The sequence below is a fragment of the Ursus arctos genome, chromosome X (assembly GCF_023065955.2).
Source record: "Ursus arctos isolate Adak ecotype North America chromosome X, UrsArc2.0, whole genome shotgun sequence".
NCBI classification, from domain to species: Eukaryota; Metazoa; Chordata; class Mammalia; order Carnivora; family Ursidae; genus Ursus; species Ursus arctos.
In genome coordinates this window covers 1619347-1642975 of record NC_079873.1, presented here as the reverse complement: position 1 = coordinate 1642975, position 23629 = coordinate 1619347, and the positions used below count along the sequence as shown (strand labels likewise).

The 23629-nt window shown below is 50.8% G+C and overlaps 1 protein-coding gene across 6 annotated transcripts; it reads left to right on the top strand.

Annotated features, from left to right (window-relative positions):
- The first annotated feature begins 694 nt into the window (after window positions 1-694).
- Window positions 695-20595, top strand: LOC113240779 (arylsulfatase D). Of its 6 annotated transcripts, none has more exons than XM_026478189.4 (10): window positions 695-801; window positions 2384-2530; window positions 8155-8276; window positions 10205-10327; window positions 12603-13026; window positions 13412-13548; window positions 14753-14887; window positions 16774-16936; window positions 18135-18256; window positions 19721-20595. In XM_026478189.4, the coding sequence occupies exons 1-10, from the start codon at window positions 758-760 to the stop codon at window positions 20083-20085; spliced, it is 1782 nt and encodes a 593-aa protein (XP_026333974.3). In that variant the 5' UTR covers window positions 695-757; the 3' UTR covers window positions 20086-20595. The 6 variants fall into 6 exon arrangements, with proteins under 6 accessions (XP_026333974.3, XP_057165239.1, XP_057165274.1 ...); XM_057309256.1 differs by having other exon boundaries at window positions 703-801; window positions 8098-8276; XM_057309291.1 differs by lacking the exon at window positions 695-801 and adding an exon at window positions 1483-1541 and having other exon boundaries at window positions 8098-8276.
- Window positions 20596-23629: the final 3034 nt, after the last annotated feature.

Below are 23629 nucleotides of genomic sequence, written 5' to 3'. Positions count from 1 at the left end.
AAGGTGTGGACAGGGTGGGCTTCTCTGGAGTCCTCTCCAGAAATGGGAGCTCACTGGTCTATCAATTCAAAGGCAAAAAGATCTTTTCTCCCAACAGCTCCTTCAGAAATGAGTTTTCAAGAAAGACCCCCAAGGGTGTTAGGGCAACCTACCCCAACTCCCAAGCTTTTGGCAGGCCTTAATTCCCAAGGGTATCTCCCCAAAATGCAGAACTGAGTTGGAAAGGGAAAAAGGGAACTCCGGGCAGCTAATGGGGACCAGGACGTGGATATGACCACCAAGTACACCCGCAATGTCAAGTCCCGTGGGTGAGGGTCTAACTAGCCTAGCTCACATCCGACCCCGGGCCCCACCTTGGCCATAGAGAAGGGGGCTGGCGTCCTGGGCCCCTAGTAAAACATAATTCACATTCTGGTTGCCTGATTGCACGCGGCCAGTCCCCAGACTTTTCGGGTTTGCTGGAAAAGGGGACTCCCTGGCCGAGGGCTGCTGGGGTTCCCCGAGCCCAAACCCAGCCCGGATTCATCATCCTCTCCTCCGCCCCAGTCTCCTGGGAGTGCCCGCCCGGAGGCGCCGGGGACTCCGGAAAACCGGTTTCCAAGATCAATTCCCGGAAGGCCCGGGGCGACAGGAGATTAAACGGATTGGGGCGGACCGGGCCCTACCCCCCCCCGGGGGGGGGGGGCTCGGCGGCGTGGGCGGGTCCGGACGCCGCGCGCTAGGGGCAGAGTCCTGCGCGCCGTGCCCGCGCGCGGCCATGGGACCCAGGGCTCCGAGGGGACGCATGGCGCCCGCTGCCAGGTGCGCGGGGCTCGGAGACGCGGCCCCCACTCGGGACCGGGATGGGGGCTTGGGGAGGGTGCGCACTGGGCGAGCGTGGCCCCCGGGACGGGCGGGCGATGTGTGCGCCTTGGAGTCACCCAAACTCAGCTATACGTTCGCTTCGCAGTCGCAGGGACGCGGGACGGGAGAGGTGGCGTTGGAGGGGAAGGGAGAGGAAGCCAGACGCAGGAAAAGGGAGGAGAGGGAGTGAGGGCGAGAGGAAGGGGAGCCGCCAGGCTGTGCTTGGAGGCCACGCCCCTGCAGAGCGAGGCCTGGTCCCATCCCCCACTGCGTACCACAAGCTCCTTGGCCCCGAGTACCCCTCCCCACGAGCCCTCGGAGCCCTGCTGCGTGCCCCCACGGTCTAGCACACGCCCCCTCCCGCTTCCCGCCACCTAACCCCGGAGCGCGGCCGTGTCCCCAAACCCCACTCTCCACGATACGCCCGGTCCCCTCGATTCCGTACCCCCCAATAGCACGGCGGCGTCTCCCTCTCTAGCACACGTCCCTGTCCCCCAGCTCCTTTCCTCCCCCCACATCCCCGCTTTGTTCCGTTCCCCCCCATCCCAGCACGGCCGCACCCTCCCCCACTTCGAGACACGTCCGGTCCAGCCCCTGGATCCCCGCCTCCCAAAACGCGCCTCTTCCTCCTTCTTACACGGCCCCGCCCCCCCCCAACAAGAGCGGAGCCGAGGCCTCCAACTCCAACACTAAGACAGGTCCAGTCCCCCGAGACCCCTCCTACCCCTCCCCACCACCCTCTAAGACGCGCCAGGCCCGTCCCCCGTCCGGAATGCGGCCACCCTCTCGACACTCCGCCTACGCCCCGTCCCGCCCGGGCCTTCTCAGTCCCTGTCCCCCTGCTCCGGACTGCTGGCGCCCCAGGGTGCAATCGGCGAACGGGACAGCACTGGGGCCCTGCTGGGGACCCCGGGGCACGCTCCTGTTCCCAGCCAGGAACCAGGAATGAGGATCAGGGCGCCCAGGCCCCGCATCCCTCCCGGTTTTGGGGCGGGAAGAGCCCCGGCCTTGCTGGCAACGCGAGCTCCACGTCCTTGTTGTAACTCCTGGGTCACACCAGCAGTGCTGTGTCTCCCTGTGGTGGCGGGGGTGCTTTGAATCCCACATTCTAACTTTTAAAATGCATGTTCCCCGCTGCTCCGAGCCTCTGGGTCCGCCTCCCTCCTGTGGGGTCGCCCCGGGGACGGAAGGCGCGCTCTGGCCGCCTTTACAGCGGGAAAGGGAGGGAGGCGCGTCCCGGAAGGCAAGGGCTCAGCCCTCTTATCCAGCCCTTTAGGGAGCGCCCCACAGAAGTAGCAGGATTAGTGACCGACGGAGTGGGGAGGAGGTACCCGGACAAAACCCTAGCGCGTTCCAGTTTTCCGCGCCCCGTGTTAGTTTGCGAGCAGTCAGAACAAAGGGACCAGCGCTTGGATGCGATCCCTTGGTAAATCCTCCTTTAGGGCAAATGCCCGTGCCTTCCGAGCAATACGCTTTGCAATGCCCCCTGGACTTTCCAAATCCTAGACATTCCTTTTGGCCTCTTTGTTTGTCTCTCCAGGGACTCTCTGTGGGTTCTACTCCTGTGTTTGCTCCTGAGGACTTCCGAGTTACAAGCAGCAAATGCGCTTAAACCCAATATTCTACTGATAATGGCAGACGACCTTGGCATTGGGGATCTTGGTTGCTATGGGAACGACACACTCAGGTATAATGTGCTGGTGATGCTGGTGGTCCTGGTACCCTGTGTGTGTGTGTGTCTGTGTGTGTTAGCCGGGACATCTGGCTGAACAGTGCATTGAAAATATACCTGTCGTGGGAAAGTCCTTAGCGCATCAGATCTGAACACCAAGTAAATTATTTTTTGACCGGAAAGCAGGGTCCTAAACTGAAATGTTCAAACAACATGGCACTCTGGTGGGAGGGTGAATTCCTTTCTTAGGGCTGCCTTAACAAAGGACCACAAATGGAGTAACTTTAGACAACAGGAATTTCTTCTGTTTTAGTCCTGGAGACGGGAAGTCTGAGATCCAGGCGGGGCAGGGCTGCTGAGATCCAGGCGGGGCAGGGCTGCTGAGATCCAGGCGGGGCAGGGCTGCTGAGATCCAGGCGGGGCAGGGCTGCTGAGATCCAGGTGGGGCAGGGCCGTGGTCCGTCCTGAAACTCCAGGGGAGGGTCCTTCCTCTTCCAGCTTCTGGGGCTTCAGGCATCCCTGGATTTGTGGCCACGTCTCTCCCATTTCTTCCGTCCTCATGTGGCTCTTCGTCTGTGTCTGTCTCCTCTTCTGTGTCTTCTGAGGACCCCGTCATTGGATTTAGGGCCACCCTGATCCAGGGTGAGCTTATTCCTAGATCCTTAACTAATCACACCTGTAAAGACCCCATTTCCAAGTCAGGTCCTATTCACAAATACTGGGAATTAGGAAATGGCAGCTCTGAGGCTGCTATTCACACTGTAGGGGAGCTCAGCGCGTGTCCACAGTACACAGGCTCCTAGGCCATCCCTGCTGGCCAACGTGGACACTGATGTTTGCGAGGTCTATGCAACAGCAGGAAAAAACATAGAAAAGTACCTCATTCCATTTCTTTTAGGAAGACCCCCACCCCAGCATCACACCATCTGCCTTGTATTAACTGCCCACTGTGGGACCGGCCTACACAGACCCAGGCCCACCCCTTCTGGTCACGGCCTTTCCAACAGCAGCAGAAATCTGCCCTGTGTATCCAGGGATCTTCCTCCCCGACACTGAGCCTGCCCAGTTATTCTTCCCAGAACAGACCACTCACCCAGTTAAGGTGGACAATTCATTGGCTTCTGGTATCTTCAGACAAGTCCATCCATCACCACAATGCATTTTAGAAGATTTTCATACCCCAAGAGAACGCCTTGCCCTCTCTGAGCCATCACTTCCTGTAATGGACTGAATCGTGTCCCCCAGGGTTCGTAGGATGAATTCCTAACCCCGCAGGACCTTCTGTGGCCTGCTGCTTTGAGTAAAGAAATCTGAGCCCATTAAGAAATTAATTAAGAGACTGGGATTGCACGCCCATTACCACCCCTAGGGGGCAGCCCCCATGATTTTTTTTTTTTAATGTCCGGTGTTTCTCCTTCCAACTAAAACAGGCAGAGTGGAAGGAGGGTCTTTGGGGCATCCTAAAGCCGGCAAAGATGTTCTCTTAATTTAATGCGTTGAATCACTGATGAAGACATTGAGCCCATGTCTACATGGGTTGCAGGGCGCCCCTTACAGGTGTGGGGGCCATGCCCCTCGCCATCCGCCCAAAAGGAATGTGGCCATTCTGCCCACACCTACTGCACTTCCCTGGCCTTCAGAACGTTGCTCCACCGCACGTCCACCCACCCTAATGCGAGCAGGGCACACCCCCTTGAAAAATTCTGCCCAAGTAAGCTATCAGGTCTGACGGGCAAAGACGTTTAAGAACCACTCAGTTTAGAGAAACTGTCTTTACTTTCGAGGCGACTTGGCTCCCCTTATAGTATATAAGACATCCTTCGGAGATTTGCTGTGAAATCATTCCGACTCCTCTAGCATATAAGCCACTCTGCACCAGTGAATCCATCCCATAGAATTCTCTCCAGCAACTTCCATGCTAGAAGGGGCTTATGTTCAGAATCAGGGGTCGGACACCCTTGTTTATCAGTCACTCCGGTCGCTCATGAGGGACACACCGGGTCTGTCTTTCATATCCTGCCTCCTAAGAAAGGGAGGTCGAGAACCCATGAGGTGTGCAATGAATGTGTAGCCACTGAGAGGGGAGCAGGAGGTCAGGACAGAAGAGGGAGCCCCACGACTGGCTCTGTGGCCCCGACCCTGCTTCTGAAGAGCTGTGCCATCAGTCATACGTCCAGCCTCAGTTTCCCCTCTTGATATGGCGCCATTGGATGATCTCCACCTTTCCTTCTGGGTCCATGATGCAAAACATGGAAGTGACCCCCTGAGGCTCTGAGAGCAAAGCCACACCAAACGTGTGTTAACGTCAGAGACAAGTGTGTAAATACATGTGGAAGCTGCTTGTTTTATTAGCATGATAGGAAGAAAAAATCTCTCTTCTTTGAGGAAAATCTCATTTATGCCCTGCCCCTCCATTCCTTCCCTGAGAGTCACTGGGCTGTTTCTCACCATATTTATATCCTTCTCAGACACTCTCATGCTTTCTCTCTGTTTTTTAAATAAAAATATCTGATCCCACGGGCCAGAGGGTTATTTAAAAGAAAAAGAATGCATAAAAAAATGAAAGGCACTTGAGAGCAGTATTTTAGGATTTTATTTGCCAGTCAACTTGGTTAGGGAAAGAAGGAATTGACATAAATTGATTGAGAAGCACAGAATTTAAAACCAGTAGCATTTTTCCTGTTTTAAGGAATCTTTTAACAAGTAGAGGAATGAGATTCTGCAGCAGAAGATATCTGTGCTGAGGTTGAAACCTGTGGTGTTTTTCATTCTGTTCCAGTGTGTAGATAATCATGAAGACATCTGTAAGAGATAAATACTTGATAGAAGAGAGGTAGATAGCTAGACAGACAAATGATGGATGGATGGATGGATGGGTGGATGGATGGATGGATGGATGGATAGATGGAAAGATGGACGGGTGGATGGATGGGTGGATGGATGGATGGATGGATGGAAAGATGGATGGATGGGTGGATGGATGGATGGATGGATGGATGGATGGATGGATGGAAAGATGGATGGGTGGGTGGATGGATGGATGGAAAGATGGATGGATGGATGGATGGATGGATGGATGGATGGATGGATGAATGGATGGATGGAAACTTGGATGGATGAATGGATGGATGGATGGATGGATGGATGGATGGATGGATGGAAACTTGGATGGATGGATGGATGGATGGATGGATGGATGGATGGATGATGTATGGGAAGATACATGGGTGGATGGACGGATGGATGGATGGAAAGATGGAAGTATGGGTAGAAAGATGATAGATTGGTAGATTATAGATAAATGGACTATTGGATATCAAACTAGAGATAGAACTTTTGTAAACTGAAAAATAGGTCAGAGCTAATATTATACTTATTTGGTAATTATAAATTATAATTATTAAAATGATACTTAATTGGTAGAATCCTATAAGCCCTTCCAAGGCGTGTTCATAATTTAGTCAAAAAAACAAAAGTAAATTTTTACAATTGGGTTATTGAACACAACCAGCATGAGTACCGAATGGGTGATTTTTACTAACAGCATTTATATTTCAGTTGGTTGCCATTGTAAAAAGAGTCAAAGGTGACCAAAGCGGCCAGACCCGCCTTGACTGACTCAGCTATTCTCCGGAAACAGAGGCGCGGCAGGGCCGCAGCAGCGGCCCAGAGTAGCAGGTGTCTGCAGTGCTGGCTTCAGCTGTGGTTTCCGGGCATGTAGGACGGGCTGGTAGCCACAGCTGAAGGAGTACAGACCACAGCTTCCATGCAAGAGGACAAAGGGCACTCTGTCTTTAAATAGGAACAAAGCCATCAGGAAAAAAGCCATAGTGGTCACAAAGTGGATGGGTGGTTGTAAAGCATCGGAAAATCCACGATTAATGGAAGGTGTGAGTCTAAGGGTAGAGATGTTTGAGCCACAACCTCCAGAACGCCGCACTCGCTGGATTTTTTAAGTCACACGGATCAGGTGCGATTTAAGGAGGTGTTTAAACCCTCCTTTGGCCCTTTCTAGCTCCATCACCAGGGACGAGTGGCTCCACCTCCCAGCTTTGCTTGTCTCCTTGCCAACGGGGAGATCACTCCATTGACCAAGAAATCGTTGGGACTAAAGATAACAGCGAGTCCAAAAATGCAGCTTTTCCCTTTAAGAGTCTCCAGAATTGTTATGTTACTATATTACTACACTAACTCAGAAGTTACTTACTGACCTCCCATGCATTCACACCAAACATCTTTTGAGCACTTTCCTCCTGCCCATGACCTTGGTGCTTAACCAGCTTCAAGGATTTTGAAGACTACACTTGTAATTTTTCATTTTTTTTTCAGACAACATGTACTGTGGTCACACAGAGGGACCAAAACAAAAGCAGAAATTAAAACTAAAAATGTATTCTTCAAAATTGGCAACACCATCTGAGTTAGGAAGAAAGGTATTTACGGCAACGTTCGGAGGTTGGTCTTGGCGGTGATCTCGATGCATCAGAAGTTCTTGAACACGAAAACCCACACTAGGACTTTGGGATGCCCACCGGCTCCTAGACGTCCTTCAGTTGACTAATAGCTCTTTCAGGGTTCATCTTATTTGTATCCTCTCTCCACAAAACTTATGGACAGGGACCCTCTGAGACAACTGGCATCCCCCCACTAGTAAGCAGTCTGGGTCACAGGGCTTTGGAAGTGGCTTGTGTCCAAGAAAATAGTATTGACTGGCCCCATGACTCAGCCTGGGGCTGCCCAGACCCTCAACAAAGCCGCAGTCACTTCTGCGATCCCCTCCTACAGCGCTGGGAGAACAAGGACCCTCAGAGGCTCTTCTCCCCAGTAGGTAATGCTTGTGGACCACTCTCAAGTCCCTCAGCACCCTCCGCCAGCACTCATGCTCAGCAAGGAAGCCCTCCACCCATGCCTCAGGTTCCCTCCAAAGATCCCGTTGACCTTGGGGCCATCGGACCACCTGCCCAGTAAGGAAGTTTTAGGTATCAGCTCTCCTAGATTGTATTCCGTCCACTTTAAATCAGCCAGTGCCTTTGGTCTTGCTGTCTTCCTGCTCTCTTTACTTCACTTGTCTCTGCTAGTTAACCCATCCACATGGAAACCGGGTGGTGTAGGCAGGAAAGGGGCACTCCTTCCCCATTCGACTGGGAAGGCTGTTTCCCATTTGTGAAATAGAGCGTGTTCACAGAGGAGCAAAGAGTAAAGGTCTAAAGGACCCACCTTTGCAAGCAAACAGCTCGATGTGTCCACAGCTTCCTGGCTGATGAGAGCAGACAGCAAAAACAAGATGGCGCACAACTGTTATGGCTACACACAGCAAGAGCATCAAGGGAAGCTTGTTTCTGGTGGCCAAGACCTTTGGGTGATGGTGGTGGGCTCAGATGGTGGCTATGCATGCAGTGGGTTGGGCTGCGGCCCAGGATCCCGGGACGAGGGCTCAGCACCTTTTGCAGCAAGTGGTCCTCTGTACATGTGCTCATGCTGGTGGTTTTGGGGGTGGGTCCATCTGCCTCTGCAAGACAGCATATGCAACTGATGGTAAAACCCTCAAGAAATACTGATGTCCTCCGTGCCATGCATTTCAGTGCAGGGATCCCTGTAAGCACCGTCTTGACCGGGATGTTTGTGTGTGGTTTGCTCAGGACACCCAATATCGACCGGCTTGCAGAGGAAGGTGTGAAGCTCACCCAGCACCTGGCGGCCGCCCCCGTCTGCACCCCCAGCCGATCTTCCTTTCTCACGGGGAGGCACTCCTTCCGATCAGGTGAGTGTTGCGGGGACGACCGAGAAAGTGGCACGTCTGCATCCGCTCATTTCTTGTCCTTAATATTATTAGCGATGGTTGAGATCCAGGGAAAATAGTGCAGATAGAATCAGAAGTGGCATCACCTTGAACTTACATAAAGCATACTGTGTTTTAGGTAGTCGTGCGATGACTGGGTTGATTGGGAATTCAGAGACCGGAACTTTCTTGGGGTGTCTGGTTATGGTTGACTTTGTGTTTATTTGTTTAAAAAATTCAGTCAGTCTTGATGTGTAGTCATGATTTCAGACAGGCTCTGGGGGATCGTGTAGGGAGCCGAATGGTGGTCCCCAAAGATCCCACATCCTAATTCCCAGAGTGGACGAATGTTTCCTTATATGGCAAAGGGGACTTTGAAGATGGAATTAGGTGAAGGATCTTGAGATGGGAACTTTATCCTAGATTATCCAGGTGGCCCAGCGTCATCGAAAATGTCCTTTAAAAAAAAATTTGTATTTATTTGACACAGAGAGAGAGAGAGTAGCGAGGGAGAGGGAGAAGCAGGGGGTCTGCTGGGAGCCCGATGCAGGACTCGATCCCAAGACCCCGGGATCATGACCTGAGCCAGAGGCAGACGCTTAACCAACTGAGCCACCCAGGTGCCCCCAGAGAGGTCCTTCTAAGGGGGAAGCAGGAGGGTCAGAATCAGGGAGGAACAAGGAAGAGGTTGGTGAGAGGCACTCTGAGGCTGCAGGAAGGGCCCTGATTTGTCAGTGTCGTCTTCAGCTGAACGCATGCACGCCCATGACCTCGCCTTTCCAAAGTATGTGCCCAGCATGTACACACACGCACGTTCTGCAGAAGACGGAATGAGAACGTTCACAGCAGCACTGTTTGTACGGTGCAAACACGGACACAGTTCATCGGGGCAGGAGTGGGTGAATAAACTGGTACATTCACATATTGGACTGTTGTCGTATTAGTCTGTCTGAGCTGCCGTACCGAATAGCACAGATGGACCCAACAGAGATTAATTTTCTGACCGTCTTGGAGGCTGGCAGTCTGAGGGCGTGGGTAGGTCTGGTTCCTCCTGAGGCCTCTCTCCTGGGCGTGTAGTGTCTGCCTCCTCCCTCTGTCCTCACATGGTCGTCCCTCTGTGAGTGTCTGTGTCCTCGCCTCCTCTTCTTACAAGGACCCCAGTCCTATGGGATCAGGGCCCACCCCGATGAGCTCATTTTGACCTCTTCAAAGGCCCTATCTTCAAACACACTCACATTCTGGGGTACTGGGGGTCAGGTCTCTATGTGCAAGATGCTGGTAGCAGCTCCCCACCGAGTTGTGACAACCAAAGAGGTCTCCAGGCATTGCCGGTTGTTCCCTGGGGGGCAGAACTACTTTTGTTTGGGAACCACTGCCATATCATGGATAAAAGAGATAGATGATGATAGATAGATAGATAGATAGATAGATAGATAGATAGATAATAGATTTTTTGGTAGATGATAGATTAATAGATGGATAGATGATAGATAAATGATACATAGATGAATAGATGGATGGATAGATAATAGTTGGATTGATAGATTAATTGATAGGTGGATAGATAGGTAGATAGATGAATAGATGGGTGGGTGGATTGATAGATGAATAGATGATGGATGGATGGATGGATGGATGGATGATAGAGAGAGAGAGAGAGAATCTCTCATGCCAAGGCAGGGTTTCTCAATCCCTCACTGCTGACATTTGGGCTGGATGATTCTCTGTGGTGGGGGCATCCCGGGCACTGCAGGGTGTTTCCCCCACCAGAGGCCAGTAGTACCCCTTCCTGCAATTGTGACAGCCCAGACCTGCCCCAGACAGGGTGAAGAGTCCACAGGTGTGGGCCGGGTTCATCCCCTGCTGCAGTCAAGGGAGACTGAGTGCTTGCTCTCTGCTCTGCTCCACAGGCATGGAAGCCGATGACGGCTACCGCGTCCTGCAGTGGAACGGGGGATCGGGCGGACTCCCCGCGAACGAAACCACATTTGCGAGAATCCTACAGCAGCAAGGTTATGCAACCGGCCTCATAGGTACTCATACCATTCAGGGAGCCCGAGGAGCAACCGTGAAGAACACCTGTTTCCCTTCAAGGCGAAAAAGTCCCCTGTCAGAACCAAAATCGGGTGCTGGCCCCATCTGATCTCTCTTGGTCACGCTTTTGGAACTTCTGTCATTGACAAGCAATTTTAATTCAACATCTTGGGAGATTTGCCTTTTCTCTTCCATTCCCAGGCTTTGTGTGAGGGGCTGGTCTCATAGGCACCTGCTGCCTGACACCCTCCCCCCCCCAAAACTCCAGCCTCCAGAAGGAAAGCAGGTGTTCGGCAAAACCACTTTGTGCAAGCATTTTAGACTCAGAGCCACGTTTATCCGTTAGGGAATGATGGGAATCCTCTGGAGAGCCAATTCTCACACATCGTTAGTCAAGGGCCAACCTTATAACACCACCTGTCTGAGAACGGCACTCCGACACCTGCCAGGTGACTTCTTTACAGATGGGCGCCCACCTGTCATGGACCAGATGGCTCATGACCGCTTTCATTCCTTGCTCAGCCTGTGTGCTTGGACGTAGCATCCCGTCTTACAGGAACCAGAGGCCAGATGACCAGGGCGTCTTCCCCTCGGTCAAGGGAGGGCTGGGTCGGGTCTCTGTGTGCTGGGGTCCCGTTCGATTCCTCACCAGCTCTTCCACACTCAGGAGTCACTGTTGAGTTCAGAGGGGACTGTGATACCCCCACTTTGTCAGGGTGGTGATTGGCTGCATGGAGGGGTAACCACCTTCCCCCCTTTAAAAGTGTCCTGCTACGTTAGAAGTAGAGATTATGTAGATTTACTTCTCACAGTTCCGGAGGCTGAGAAGTCCAAGATCCAGACTCCGTGTCTGGTGAGGACCCGTCTTCTCTCCGTGTCTGGTGAGGACCGTCTTCTCTCCGTGTCCTCACATGTGAGAAGGGGCGAGGGTCTCTCTGGGGCACTAATCCCATTCACAGGAGTCTCCACCCTGAGGACCCAATCTCCTCTCCAAGGTCCAACCTCCAGATACCATCAACCTCAGGGTCAGGTCTCAACATAGGAATTTTAGGGAGACACACGTATTCAGAACATAGCATCTGCCATTTTCAAGGACATTTCCAAGGACTTTGCACGCATCCGCTCTATCACCTGTATTTCTCTTTCAATCCTAAGAAGTAGAGCAAAACTTCTTAGCCACCCAAATTGACTGGAACTTTGCCTTACCAACTCACCACCATTGGGTCAATGTCCTTGACCCCACAACCACCCACATATCTCCAGTCTGTGGGTGGAATTGTGTTTAAAACAAAATAAGTAGATTTATTTTGTGTTTGCTGCAATTGCAGGTGTGCGTAGCAGTTCCTTCTGTGAATCTTTATTCTTCTGGTGCTCACACCCCATCTGTATTTAGCTGTTCACGTTCCAAGTGGTGGAAAGTGGACAAGATGGAGACTGTCTGTATACTTTTCTTCTCCACCTGTTTCACCCCCTCCCAGCATTTTCGCTTCCTTAAACGTAAGCAGGCATGTAAAGGCATGTCCCCGAGTTTGGATCAAGGACCGATTCTATAGGTCCTGGAGACGCGTAGTGAGTCATGGGAGGGAAGCGCAGGGCGGGGACCCGGTTTAACCTCTGCACTCGGAAATTGTGGCAAATGGTACGGTGGACCCTTTTCTGTCGTATTTTGTAGCTAAATTTAAGCTGGCTGAGCTTCTGGAGAGAACCCAATTCTTGTATATCCTGCTGGAATTTGATATATGGGCTTCCTCGTGTTCCATCTCGATGATATTATAAGATTACTCCCTTTGGAAAAAATCTATTATGAGCATTTCTTGCGTAATAATGAGTGGAGCGAGTTGGTTGCTTCTACTCGTCGTAAAATTATTCTAGAGCCAACGCCTGTTATCACGTAGCTGTCTTTTAAGTAAGAAATACCGGTAAGTGATATTTTCTGAGTTATCTAATAGCAGGAGAGTCTAGGGATGCAAACTTATAATTCCTAACGGTCCAGAAAACCTTAAACCTTTAATCTCTTGATAAAGGTTATGACCTCCATACGTTTGCTCAGTAATTGCGAAGTGCGATGTAACCATGGGAAAACACACCCGTATCAAACACATTCAACGTCTTCCTCTCAATCTCGAACTTCTGTCATGTTCCTTTTCTCCTGCGGGTTTTGCTGTTTGCGTACCATCGTTGTCCCTGGAGCACCCAAATTATCGGAAGGTGGTTGGCGTCAGACAGACCGCCTCCCGTGGGTCTTCTTGTTTCACGTCTCTCTCTTGTTTTCAGGAAAGTGGCATCAGGGTGTAAACTGTGAATCCCGCACTGACCACTGCCACCACCCCCTGAACCACGGATTCGACTACTTTTACGGCATGCCCTTCACGCTGGTGAACGACTGTCGGCCAGGCGGGAGCCCGGAACTGGACGCCGTGACGAGAGCCAGGCTGCGGCTTTACACCCAGATGGCGGCCCTGGGGGTCCTGACCGTCGCTGTTGGCAAGACGTGCGGGTTGATCTCTGTGTCCTGGAAGGTCGTCCTGGGTGCAGCCGGCCTCGTCTTCCTCTTCTTCGTCACCTGGTACGCCAGCTTCGGGTTTGTACGTCGTTGGAACTGTATCCTGATGAGAAACCATGACGTCACAGAGCAGCCCATGGTTTTGGAAACAACGGCGGGTCGCATGCTACACGAGGCAGTTTCTTATATTGAAAGGTAGTCCCGTTTTTGGGGCGCCTGGGTGGCTCCGCCGGTTGGGGGTCTGCCTTCGGCTCAGGTCTTGATCCCAGGGTCTTGGGATCGAGTCCCACGTCAAACTCCCTGCTCAGTGGGGAGCCTGCCTTTCCCTCTGCCTCTGCTCCTCCCCCTGCTTGTGCTCTCTCTCTCTCTCTTTCTGTCAAAATAAATAAATAAAATCTTTTTAAAAAAGGTAATCCCTTTTTTAAAGAAGAGGCGAGTTCTCCTAGCACCTGACTCTCTTTATCATCTTTGGGATTCTTTAAACCAGCCCCAATGGGGACACGGGTTCCAAGGATTCAGGTGGATCGAATGGTGTTGAAACAGGTGTCATCATCTGTGAAGGATGTTTTTCTTCTTTCAGAAATAAGCACAGGCCGTTCCTCCTCTTCGTGTCCTTGCTGCACGTACACATTCCCCTGGCGACCACAAAACACTTTCTCGGGAAGAGCCAGCACGGCTTATATGGTGACAACGTGGAGGAGATGGACTGGCTTGTAGGTAAGTCAAGGCGCGGCCATGCCTCGTTCAGTCTCGGCCTCACCGCTCAGCTTTGGTAACAGATGGGCCGCCGCCTCGCTCGGAAACAAGTTGCAATAAAGAATAAGAGAAAAGGCAAAGAAGAGGGGGGAAGTTGCCCGTATCATTCACATGCTCCTTCAGCACTTCCGTTAAGCATCTGCCTTCGGCTCAGGTCATGGTCCCAGGGTCCTGGCATCGAGCCCCACATCATTTTCCCTGCTCAGTGGGGAGTCTGCTTCTCCCTGTCCCTCTGCTTCTCCCCCACACTCATGCTCTATCTCTCTCTCAAATAAATGAATAAAATCTTAAAAAAAAAAGAAAACGGAGCCATCATGAGACATTGCAGAAAGTGAAGCAAGAACAGTACCGTTCAGGGCAACAGACCAACATCGCTTTCCTCCTACGGCCTGGAGGAAGCCTGGAGAGATCCGTTGGGATTGTAGATTGTTTTCACGTTGAAGTAGAGTTGATACACAGTGTTACCTTAGTTTCAAGTGTATATAGATTCTTCAAAGAACGTAGACATCTAAACCCTTGCAGGATCTGAGGGCTGATCCTGGGAGAAGCATAGGGCTACCGTAGACCAACTAAAGAGGCAAACACCCCCAAAATGGGAGGGTGGATTACATCATGCTTTAAAAACATGCATTTCACTGCGATGCATGCCCGTGCGGTTTAAAATCTTTACTTTCAGTGCTTTACATGTGCGTTTGGTCTCCGTGGATAAAGCGAGTGGTTGGCTTGTAGATGGCTGTGCTCTCTTGAGCCTTGGCCCCCATGTGCCAAAACCACAGGTGGATCCTTGCAGCTCTGGCTTCCTCCTATCTCGATGGGGTTCTCCCATCCAACCCTTTCTTACCACGCCCCCGCCCCCCCGGCATGCACTCATTATGGACACATGTATGCGAGCCCACAGTGCCCGTTCAGAACACCCCATTGCTGCCGTGTTAGCTTTAGGTGTTTATTCTGTTTTCTGTATTTGTGATAACTTTGTAAACAAGATTCTGAATCCTGTGGTATCAGGAAAATCAGATAGGGGTACACACTTTGTGGTCACGTTCATAACAGCGGTCTCCTGGTGACTGCAGAGCCCCCTGATGGGACTTTCTAGCAAGAAAGTTACGTAGAATTCGTGGATGCTGTGTCACCAGCTCTGTCCTGAATTGTTCCATTTCTCTTCAAGGCGAAATCCTCAAAGCTGTTGAAGTAAACGGTTTGAAAAACACGACATTCACGTATTTTACCTCTGATCACGGAGGACATTTGGAGGCAAGAGATGAACACGGCCAGCTGGGGGGATGGAACGGAATATTCAGAGGTGAGACCAATGGATATTGGGGGTTAAAAGGCATTACGGGACCCCCCTAACGATTCTCAGCGGTATAGGCTGGAGAGCACGCAGAGGGGAAAAGAGTGTGCTTGCAAAGGGGGATTTCTTGAGCTGCTGTTATACTCCAAATTCTATCCAGATGCCAAGAGAGAGAAAAAAAAACACACATGCGCTTCCCTTAAAGGGTCTACACGTTAGCAGAAGAATGAGATATACAAATAAATAATTAAGATAAAATTAAAGTAAATGCCATCCTAACTCATGGGTAGCACAGTAACTACAACCTCGGTTGTACGTGTCCCTGTATTCCACAATGTCATGCGAGATTGACGGCGTGACACCTTCATATGGCCATCTTTTTAAAAGCCTGATACAGTCGTTCTGCATGATTCATGGATTCCATGTTTATGACTTCATCTCCTTGCTCAAATTTATCTGTAACCCCAAAATCCATAATTTGCGATGCCTTTGCCCTCATTTGAACAGCAGTACGCATATTAGCCGCCCAACGTGCGTGTTCTCCACTAAGGTTGGGGGAGGCTACCCTGTGCCTACATTTCATCTCTGAGACTATAAACGTGTCCTTTTCACGGTCTCTTCCGTGGCCACGTTTTTGCAGTTTTGTTTGCTTTTTGTTGGTGACTTTGCTGCTTCAAATGGCTCCTGACCGTAGTGCTGAAGGGCTGTCCCCTGTTCCCAAGGGCAAGAAGTTTGCCATGAGCCTTATGGAGAAAATGAGGGTGTTAGGTTGGCTTCATCCAGATGGGAGTTCTAGTGCTGTTGGCCGTGAGTTCAATGCCAGTGAATCATGATGTCCACTCAATAAGGAGTCTTTCCACCAAAACACACAGAAATACACCAATTGGCTGATGAAAATACAGGGAACAGAGTCTCCCTCTGTTAGCCCTCTGTTAGCGTCATGGTTCAGTGTGTACTAACTGGGTCTGTGTGGCGAGTTTGCAGAACATCACTCCGGGGAATAATGAGAGTCGATGGCGTCTGTTTTCTTTGACTTGGAAGTGGCTTTTCCCTCCAGTCCTCCATATACATCCCCAAGCTGCAGAGTATATTCTCTCATCGTCCCTGGTGGTATGTTCTGCAAACAGCCTAGCCCTTGATTTCCGACGGTGGGACCCAGAACACAGTGCCCACCAAGCCACACCCAACTTCCCACATACAGAACGGAGACCTAATACGCAGGAGTGAGGCTGATGATTTGTGGTAACTTGTTACACAGCAGCGCAAAACAGAGGCAAGCACATTACACTTTGTGACCTGCAAGAAGGAAGCATTTATTTAGCAAGATTCTCAACACATCCCTCCCTGTTTACAACTCTGCTTCGGTAACATAGGATTGCTTTATCAATACTTACATGCATTTCCTGAGGAGCCAACCTGGGCCCCAACCCATTGCTAAGGGTCCCAGAAATGAAGAAGAACCAGGAAAAGGAGCAAAGGAACAGGTGGATGGTATGGGGAGCAGGTGGGAGAGGAGGAGAAGCAGGGGGTCCCAGACCCAATTCCTAGTCCTTCCAGAAAGAAAAGGGACAGAGGAAGATGGGGCCACCAGCTGTGCACGGTGTGAAATCCCAGTGCCAGTTACACGTCTGAAGCCACACATTGCACACCATGGGGTGTGTTCCGGTGGTCACAGAGACCTGCCAGATCTCAAGAGGAGAGCATATGGACTCCACCTGCCCATTGGGGTGTGACGAGGTTCTGGAATTATTGCTGCCAGCATTTTTGGGAAGTGCAGGCTGCCACCGTGTGCCTTTATGTGCAGAAGTACCCAGGTACACAGACAGACAGGTGCGCCCAGGTGTGTGTGTGGATGGGACCATCTCCTGGAGAATTCTAATGGCACTTACTTACAGGTGGCAAAGGGATGGGGGGCTGGGAAGGCGGCATCCGCGTCCCAGGGATCTTCCGGTGGCCTGGGGTGCTGCCGGCCGGCCGAGTGATGCACGAGCCCACCAGCCTGATGGATGTTTTCCCCACCGTGGTCCAGCTGGGGGGCGGCGATGTGCCCCAGGACAGGTACACGTGTAATGAGACCTCCTTCCTCCCTAGTTCCTGACAGCGGTCCTTTTACTATTTCACACGTAGGGGAGAATCCCTCAAATATAGGGGACAGCCTAATGCAAAACGATCATATTCAGTAAAACGCGATTAAATACAATATTGTGCCCATCTACTCGTTTTGCCATTTGGTAAAATTTCATAACTCAGCACAATAGCAGGGAAATGAAAGCATTAGAAGTCGATCCATTGAAACACATCTCCCTGTCATTTCCTGAGAAATCTCTTGCCCATATGTTGAAGAGGCTTTAAAATGATCTATCACCTTGATATTAGCACAGGAACAAAGACTCTTGCTAATACAAGATAAAAAGAAAGCAGTAAATATTCTGATAATGGTTTGATAGTACTCCCTTTAAGGAAACAAATAGATACCTCCGTATAAGAGAGACCAGTAGTATGTACAGGTGTCTGCGTGTTTATAAAATCAGACATTTATCGTAAGGCATCGGCTCAGGCAGTTGTGGAGGCTGACAAAATGAAATCCTTATGTCAGGCCAGCAGGCTGCAGGCTCCGGCAGAATTTCCCTGGTACAGTCTGGAGGCAGAATTCCATCGTCTCAGGAAACCTCAGTTTTTGCTCTTGGCTGCCGTCAACTGATTCTGCGAGGCCCACCTTCATTGTGAAGGGTCCTCTGCTTTCCTCAAAGCCCACTGATTGTGGATGTTAACCATATCCAAAAAATGCCTTCACAGCAACACTCAGACTGGCATTTCACCAACTCACTGAACACCATGACCCAGCCACGGAGACACAGGAAATGGAACCATCATAATTGGGGTATAATTAAAAGTGTTTTACAACTGTAAGGAAAAATACTACATTTGTATGCTAAACTCAGATGGAGGGCTTTTTAGAAATATGGTCACGTGGCCATGACAGGCGAGGTCGGAAGGGTGTGTAGATGTCTGTGTGCTCACTGCGTATGGAGTGCCGCGTAACAAATGACCCCACAACGTAGTGACTTTGGGTTTAGAAATAATGACATGCATCTTGCTCAACGACTTGCAGTCTGGACAGAGCTGGGGAGACAGCCCAGCTCTGCTCCTTTTGCCCTTAGCAGGAGCCCTTACAAGCCTGGAGTTTCATTTTCAGGTGCAACGCAGCCTGAGCCGCCTTGGTCTGATTCCTCCCTGTGTTTCTTCACTGAATCAGGGTGATCGATGGCCGTAGCCTGGTGCCCTTGCTTCGGGGGACGGCTGAGCACTCTGCACATGAGTTCCTGTTTCATTACTGTGGGAAGTACCTCCATGCGGCACGCTGGCACGAGAAGGACAGTGAGTACATGCCTTCTCCCGGTGGAGGGGAGGGGGGCTTGCATTAGTCAGGGTTCCCCCTGAGAAACAGAACCAAGAGTATGTGGGATGGATGGAAGGAAGGAAGGGAAGGAAGGAAAGAAAGGAAGGAAGGAAGGTAGGTGGATGGATAAGTGGATGGATGGAGGGAGGGAGGGAAGAAGAGAAAGAGGGTGGATGGATGGGTAGATAATGGACATATGGATGGATGCATAGATGGATGGATGGATGGATGGATGGATGGATGGATGGATGGACAGACAGACGGATGGATAGAAGATAGATAGACAGACATGATGGATGGATGGATGGATGGACAGATGGATAGATGCATAGATGGATGGATGGATGGATGGATGGATGGATGGATGGATGGATGGACAGACAGACGGATGGATAGTAGATAGACAGACATGATGGATGGATGGATGGACAGATGGATAGACGATAGATAGAGAGATAGATAGATAGATATGATGGATGGGTAGATGGATGGATGGATGGACGGACGGACGGACAGACAGATAGATGATAGATAGATAGATAGATATGATGGATGGATGGATGGATGGATGGACGAACAGATGGATGGATGGATGGATAGACAGATGATGGATAAAGGTTGGATGGATAGATGATAGATGACGGATGGATGATAGGATAGATTGATTAATAGATAATGAGACAGAGGACAGAGAGGTAGATAACGCATGTTCATAAAGACATACAGATGAATGGGTGGGTAGAAGAAGAGAGATTTTGAAGAATTGTCTCACGTGGCTGTGGGGACTGGCGAGTCTGAAATCTTCAGCGCTAGCCCGCAGTCCCGCAGGAGTGGATGCTGCCATCTTCAGTCCAAAGGCTAGAAGCTCAGGCAGAATCCCTTCCTCTTTAGGGGACCTCAGTCAGCTTTCTCTTGCATCCTTCACCTGATTGGGTGAGGCCCACCCACGGCATGGAGGACAGTCTAGTAATGTAAATGTTCAACTCACTGGAGAAAAAAACCAAAACAAAACCAAAAAAAACCCCCACGATGGCGACATATGGATTAGTATTTGACAGCATGTCTGGGCGCCATAGCCTGGCCGTGATGGCGTGTGAAACGCACTATCACAGAGCAAATCTCTTTCTGAAACGCTGAGAAGAATCAGTGAATCATGGAGAACGATGGCTGGTGCTGGGCACATGTACAGGGGAAGGGAACCTGGGGGCTCCACGCCGTGCCGCCCTCTGATTGGCTTTCTTATCTGCCATGTCCTGTTTGCTTCCCCTGCATGTGCCTGGAGCACAGCGTGTATACACACTTGGGAGAACCACCTGCTTTTCTTCTCTCCTCTCCTTTTATTTGGGTGGGATGCTGATGATTTCCCCAGGGCTGGTACGTAGGTCAGGTGTTCACTGTCAAGCACATTTCTCCTGCCCTGACCACCTCCCCGTCTGCTTTAGGCGGAAGACTCTGGAAGGTCCACTACATGACACCACGGTTCCACCCCGAGGGTGCAGGGGCCTGCTACGACCGACGCTTGTGCCCCTGCTCCGGGGACGGCGTGACCCAGCACAGCCCGCCTCTGCTCTTCGACCTCTCCAGGGACCCTTCGGAGGCACGGCCCCTGTCCCCCGGCTCCGAACCCCGGTACCACGTGGTGGTAGCACGGGTGGGCGAGGCAGTGAAACAGCACAGAAGGACCCTGAGTCCTGTGCCCCCCCAGTTTTCCCTGAGCAACATTATCTGGAAGCCGTGGCTGCAGCCGTGCTGTGGAACTTTCCCCTTGTGTGCATGCAGGCAGGACGGAGATCCCAGTGAGACATGACCTCACCCTTGGCAGGATGCCCGTCATCAGAAAGACGGGGCAGAACGTGTTGGCGAGGATGTGGAGAAAGGGGAACCCTCTTGCACTGTTGCTGGGAATGCAAACTGGGGCAGCCACTCTGGAAAACAGAATGGACGTTCTTCAAAAAAATTAAAACTAGAGCTACCCTATGACCAGTGATTCCACTCCTGGGTATTTGCCCAAAGCAAATAAAAACAGGATCTGAAACCTATCTGCACGCCCATGTTCATAGCAGCGTTCTTCCCAGCAGCCAAGACCTGGAAACAACCCAAGGGCCCATCGATGGACGGATGGGTAAAGAGCAGGTGGTCCTTGCATGCCATGCAACTCGACTCCTCCGTGAGAAGCAAGGAGATCCTGCCCTTTGTGACAACGCGGACGGACCTGGAGGACGGCATGCAAAGTGCAGGAAGCAAAACACAGATCGAAAAATACCGCGTGATCTCACCGATTCGTGGAATCTTAACAATAAAAAAAGTCAAACAGGTAGAAGCAAAGTGTGGAATAGTGGCTGCCAGGGGCTGGGGGACATGGGGAGAGGGCGTCCAGAGGGCACCCACGTTCTGGAGACCTCTCGATCAGCATGGTGACTCTAGTTCCTAATACTAGATCCCAAGTATTAGATCCTTGAAATATGCTAAGAGAGGAGATGTCAGGTATTGTCACCATTTACCTTGAAGCTGATCGCTGCCCTAAGTGATGGCTGTGTTAATTCACTTCACTGGGGTGGCCATTTCACCATGGATACGTATATCAAATCATCATACTGTGCACCATAAATACATACAATTTTATTGGTCAGTTCTACCCCCATAAAGTTGCGAAATAAATATTTAAAGGAGAGAAGCACAGCTCCCCCCAATGCCAGGACTGTGACAGGGGACCCGGGAGAACGGGCACACCGAAAAGCTTAGCTTGGGTTTCCCTTTCTTGGGGAGCATGTCGTGGGCAGGCAGTGGGTCTCAACTTTCTCATCTGTGACATAAGACCATCCCAGCGGACACCCAGTAATGCCCCCGGTCCTGACCCTCTTCTAAAGCTCGGGAGTTATCACGGTGCCAATGTCTCATTTTTGTACCCATTCATCTTAAAGCATACCTGGGGTTTTCCTGGGTCCGTGGACAGCCTTACAAAAGGGCAGGCAGACATATTGCAGCCTACTCTTTTCAGCTGACGGAGCAAACATAAAACAGCTCCGTGTCTGGTGTGGAGGGTTCACTGATCTCAAGCGGCTGATTCAACCCCACACATTACATTCACCGCCTCTGTGTCCTCATCTTATTTGGTAGAAATTACTTTGGGCTGCTAGTAACAGACATGGGGAATAAATGCCATTAACAAGGGAAGGGTGTCTTCTCTCTTGGTGGAATGCAACCCCAGGCTGACAGCCTCCTTGCAATGCCAAGCTCCACCATCCTCTGCCTCATGGCCTCAGGATGGCTGCAGCCGCTCCAGCGACCCCACAGCCATTCCAGGCTGCAGGAAGAAGTGCATTCCTCCCAGCTAACTCAGCCCCTGTGAAGGGGATTCTGCAGATGTCCTAACCCGGACTCCTGCTTCCATCCATAGAAACAACCAAGAATTGAGAAATGCACTAAGTGGGCACATACCTGCGGGGGAGGGGGGGAGGGGGTAGAATCAGGTTAATCTCATCAGCCTAAAGGTGAGACAGCCTTTACCATGACTTGTCCAAGGTCTTTGATGTATCGCTTCATTGCCAAATTAAATTACTTATGTAGCAAATTTAGACGTTCCCGATGGCTTAGAAGCCTCTGGAATTTCTGCAAGAAACCTCCTTCTGGGCTTTTTTTCCCCTTCCTTTTTTTTTTTTCCATCTTTTATGACTTTCTTGTCTGCTTCTCGTTCAAGAGTCTTGTTGAGTGAAACCTCCAACTCTCTCTCTCTATATATATATATATTAAATGCAAAACCAACTCAGAAAATCAGACGTGCAGCAGGGAGGGGGGTGGGAGGGACATGGGGAAAGACGCCGGAGCAAGGGGGCTGCCTGCAGACCCACCAGGGAAGGAGGCGCCGCCGAGCCCCAGGATGGTGATAAGCAGGAAGCACTCCAGGGGTCCCTGCAGAGCCGAGCTGATTTACCACCAGACTGCACAAGCCTGATCTTATCTCCAGGGCTCTGTGTCTTTACTTGCAGTGAAACATAGGCCAACTGGCGTAACCGGTTAGACGGGCTGTGGCTGAACTCAGTGCTCCCCGCAGGCAAGACAGACCCCTCCCCTCCACGGCCTGCTCTGAGCCAGCTCGAAACCGAGATTCCGCCCACAGACCTCGGTGCTCCGTCTGCAGGCTCAGCAAATGGGGAGCTTTGCAGGGGCTGTTGCTGAACCCCAGGGCTGCCTGCCAGCTCCCATCTCTGGCTGCCCTCCTCTCCCATGCCTTTATCGCAAGCTCTGCGTGAGTGTGCATAGGCTCTGAGGGGCCTGGGTGTGCACTCGAATATCCAAACTAGGGAACGTTTGCAGGACACGGTCAGCTTTGGCGGGCCCCACAGATCAGCCTGTTAAACATCCAAGGGGGGTTCCCTGGCACAGTTGGCTATTCACATGCAAACACACACACTTAGACCCTTAACCTCTCACACCATGCCTGAGAGCGAATGCCAAATCCACCAGAGACCTAAACGTAAAAGAGAAAATCTGCAGAAACAATCAGGAAAAAAAAAAAAAAAAAAAAAACCCACAAAACTCCGGGCAAAAGCTTTGTCCTCTGGGATTAGGAAGAGATTTTCAAAGGTAAGACACTCAAAGCCTGATCGACTTTCTAAAACTCAATAAATGAAGAGTTTATCAAAACTCACAGCTTGTGTGCTTCAACGAGCACCATGAAGAAAAGGAAAAGATAAGCCGATGGGGAGAAAAACATTTCCAAATGGATACGACTCCATAACAAAGAGACAAACACTCTAAAAAGTGGGAAAAAGATGTGCATTTTCCTAAAGACGGTAACAATGACTAATAAGCACATCCAAGGATAATTGGTCGGCATCTCCTAACTCAGGAGCGGTTGCCAGAAAGAAACCCCGTTCTGCGTCAACTTGTTTGCAGTCCCGCCAAAACCCATCGGCACCGAGCTGTTCATGGGCATTCAAGTACCAAACAATGGGTTCAGCAAGATACGACCCAGGCACTATATTATACTCTGTCTATATCTACACCCCTTCGCCCGCCCCACAAAGTCACTCTATCTACAGGTGCTTCTCCCCGCAGGGCATTTCCTCCCGTCCCCAAATAATAATTGGAAAATATTTCTAGAACTAAAGTGTAAAAAAACAAAACACACACACACACACACACACACACACACACACACACCTTTTATGTACCAACATATTAGTGACAGTACAGGTCAAATCATACCTCTTGGGGACTCAGCTTATACAATTGTGTAGTCCTGACCTTACCCAGCACAGTTTCTGGCATTGGCCTTATTCAGGTAAGGTATTATACCTCTCACACGGATGTTATTGAGAAACCCTCAGAGTGTTCTGAACTACTCATTT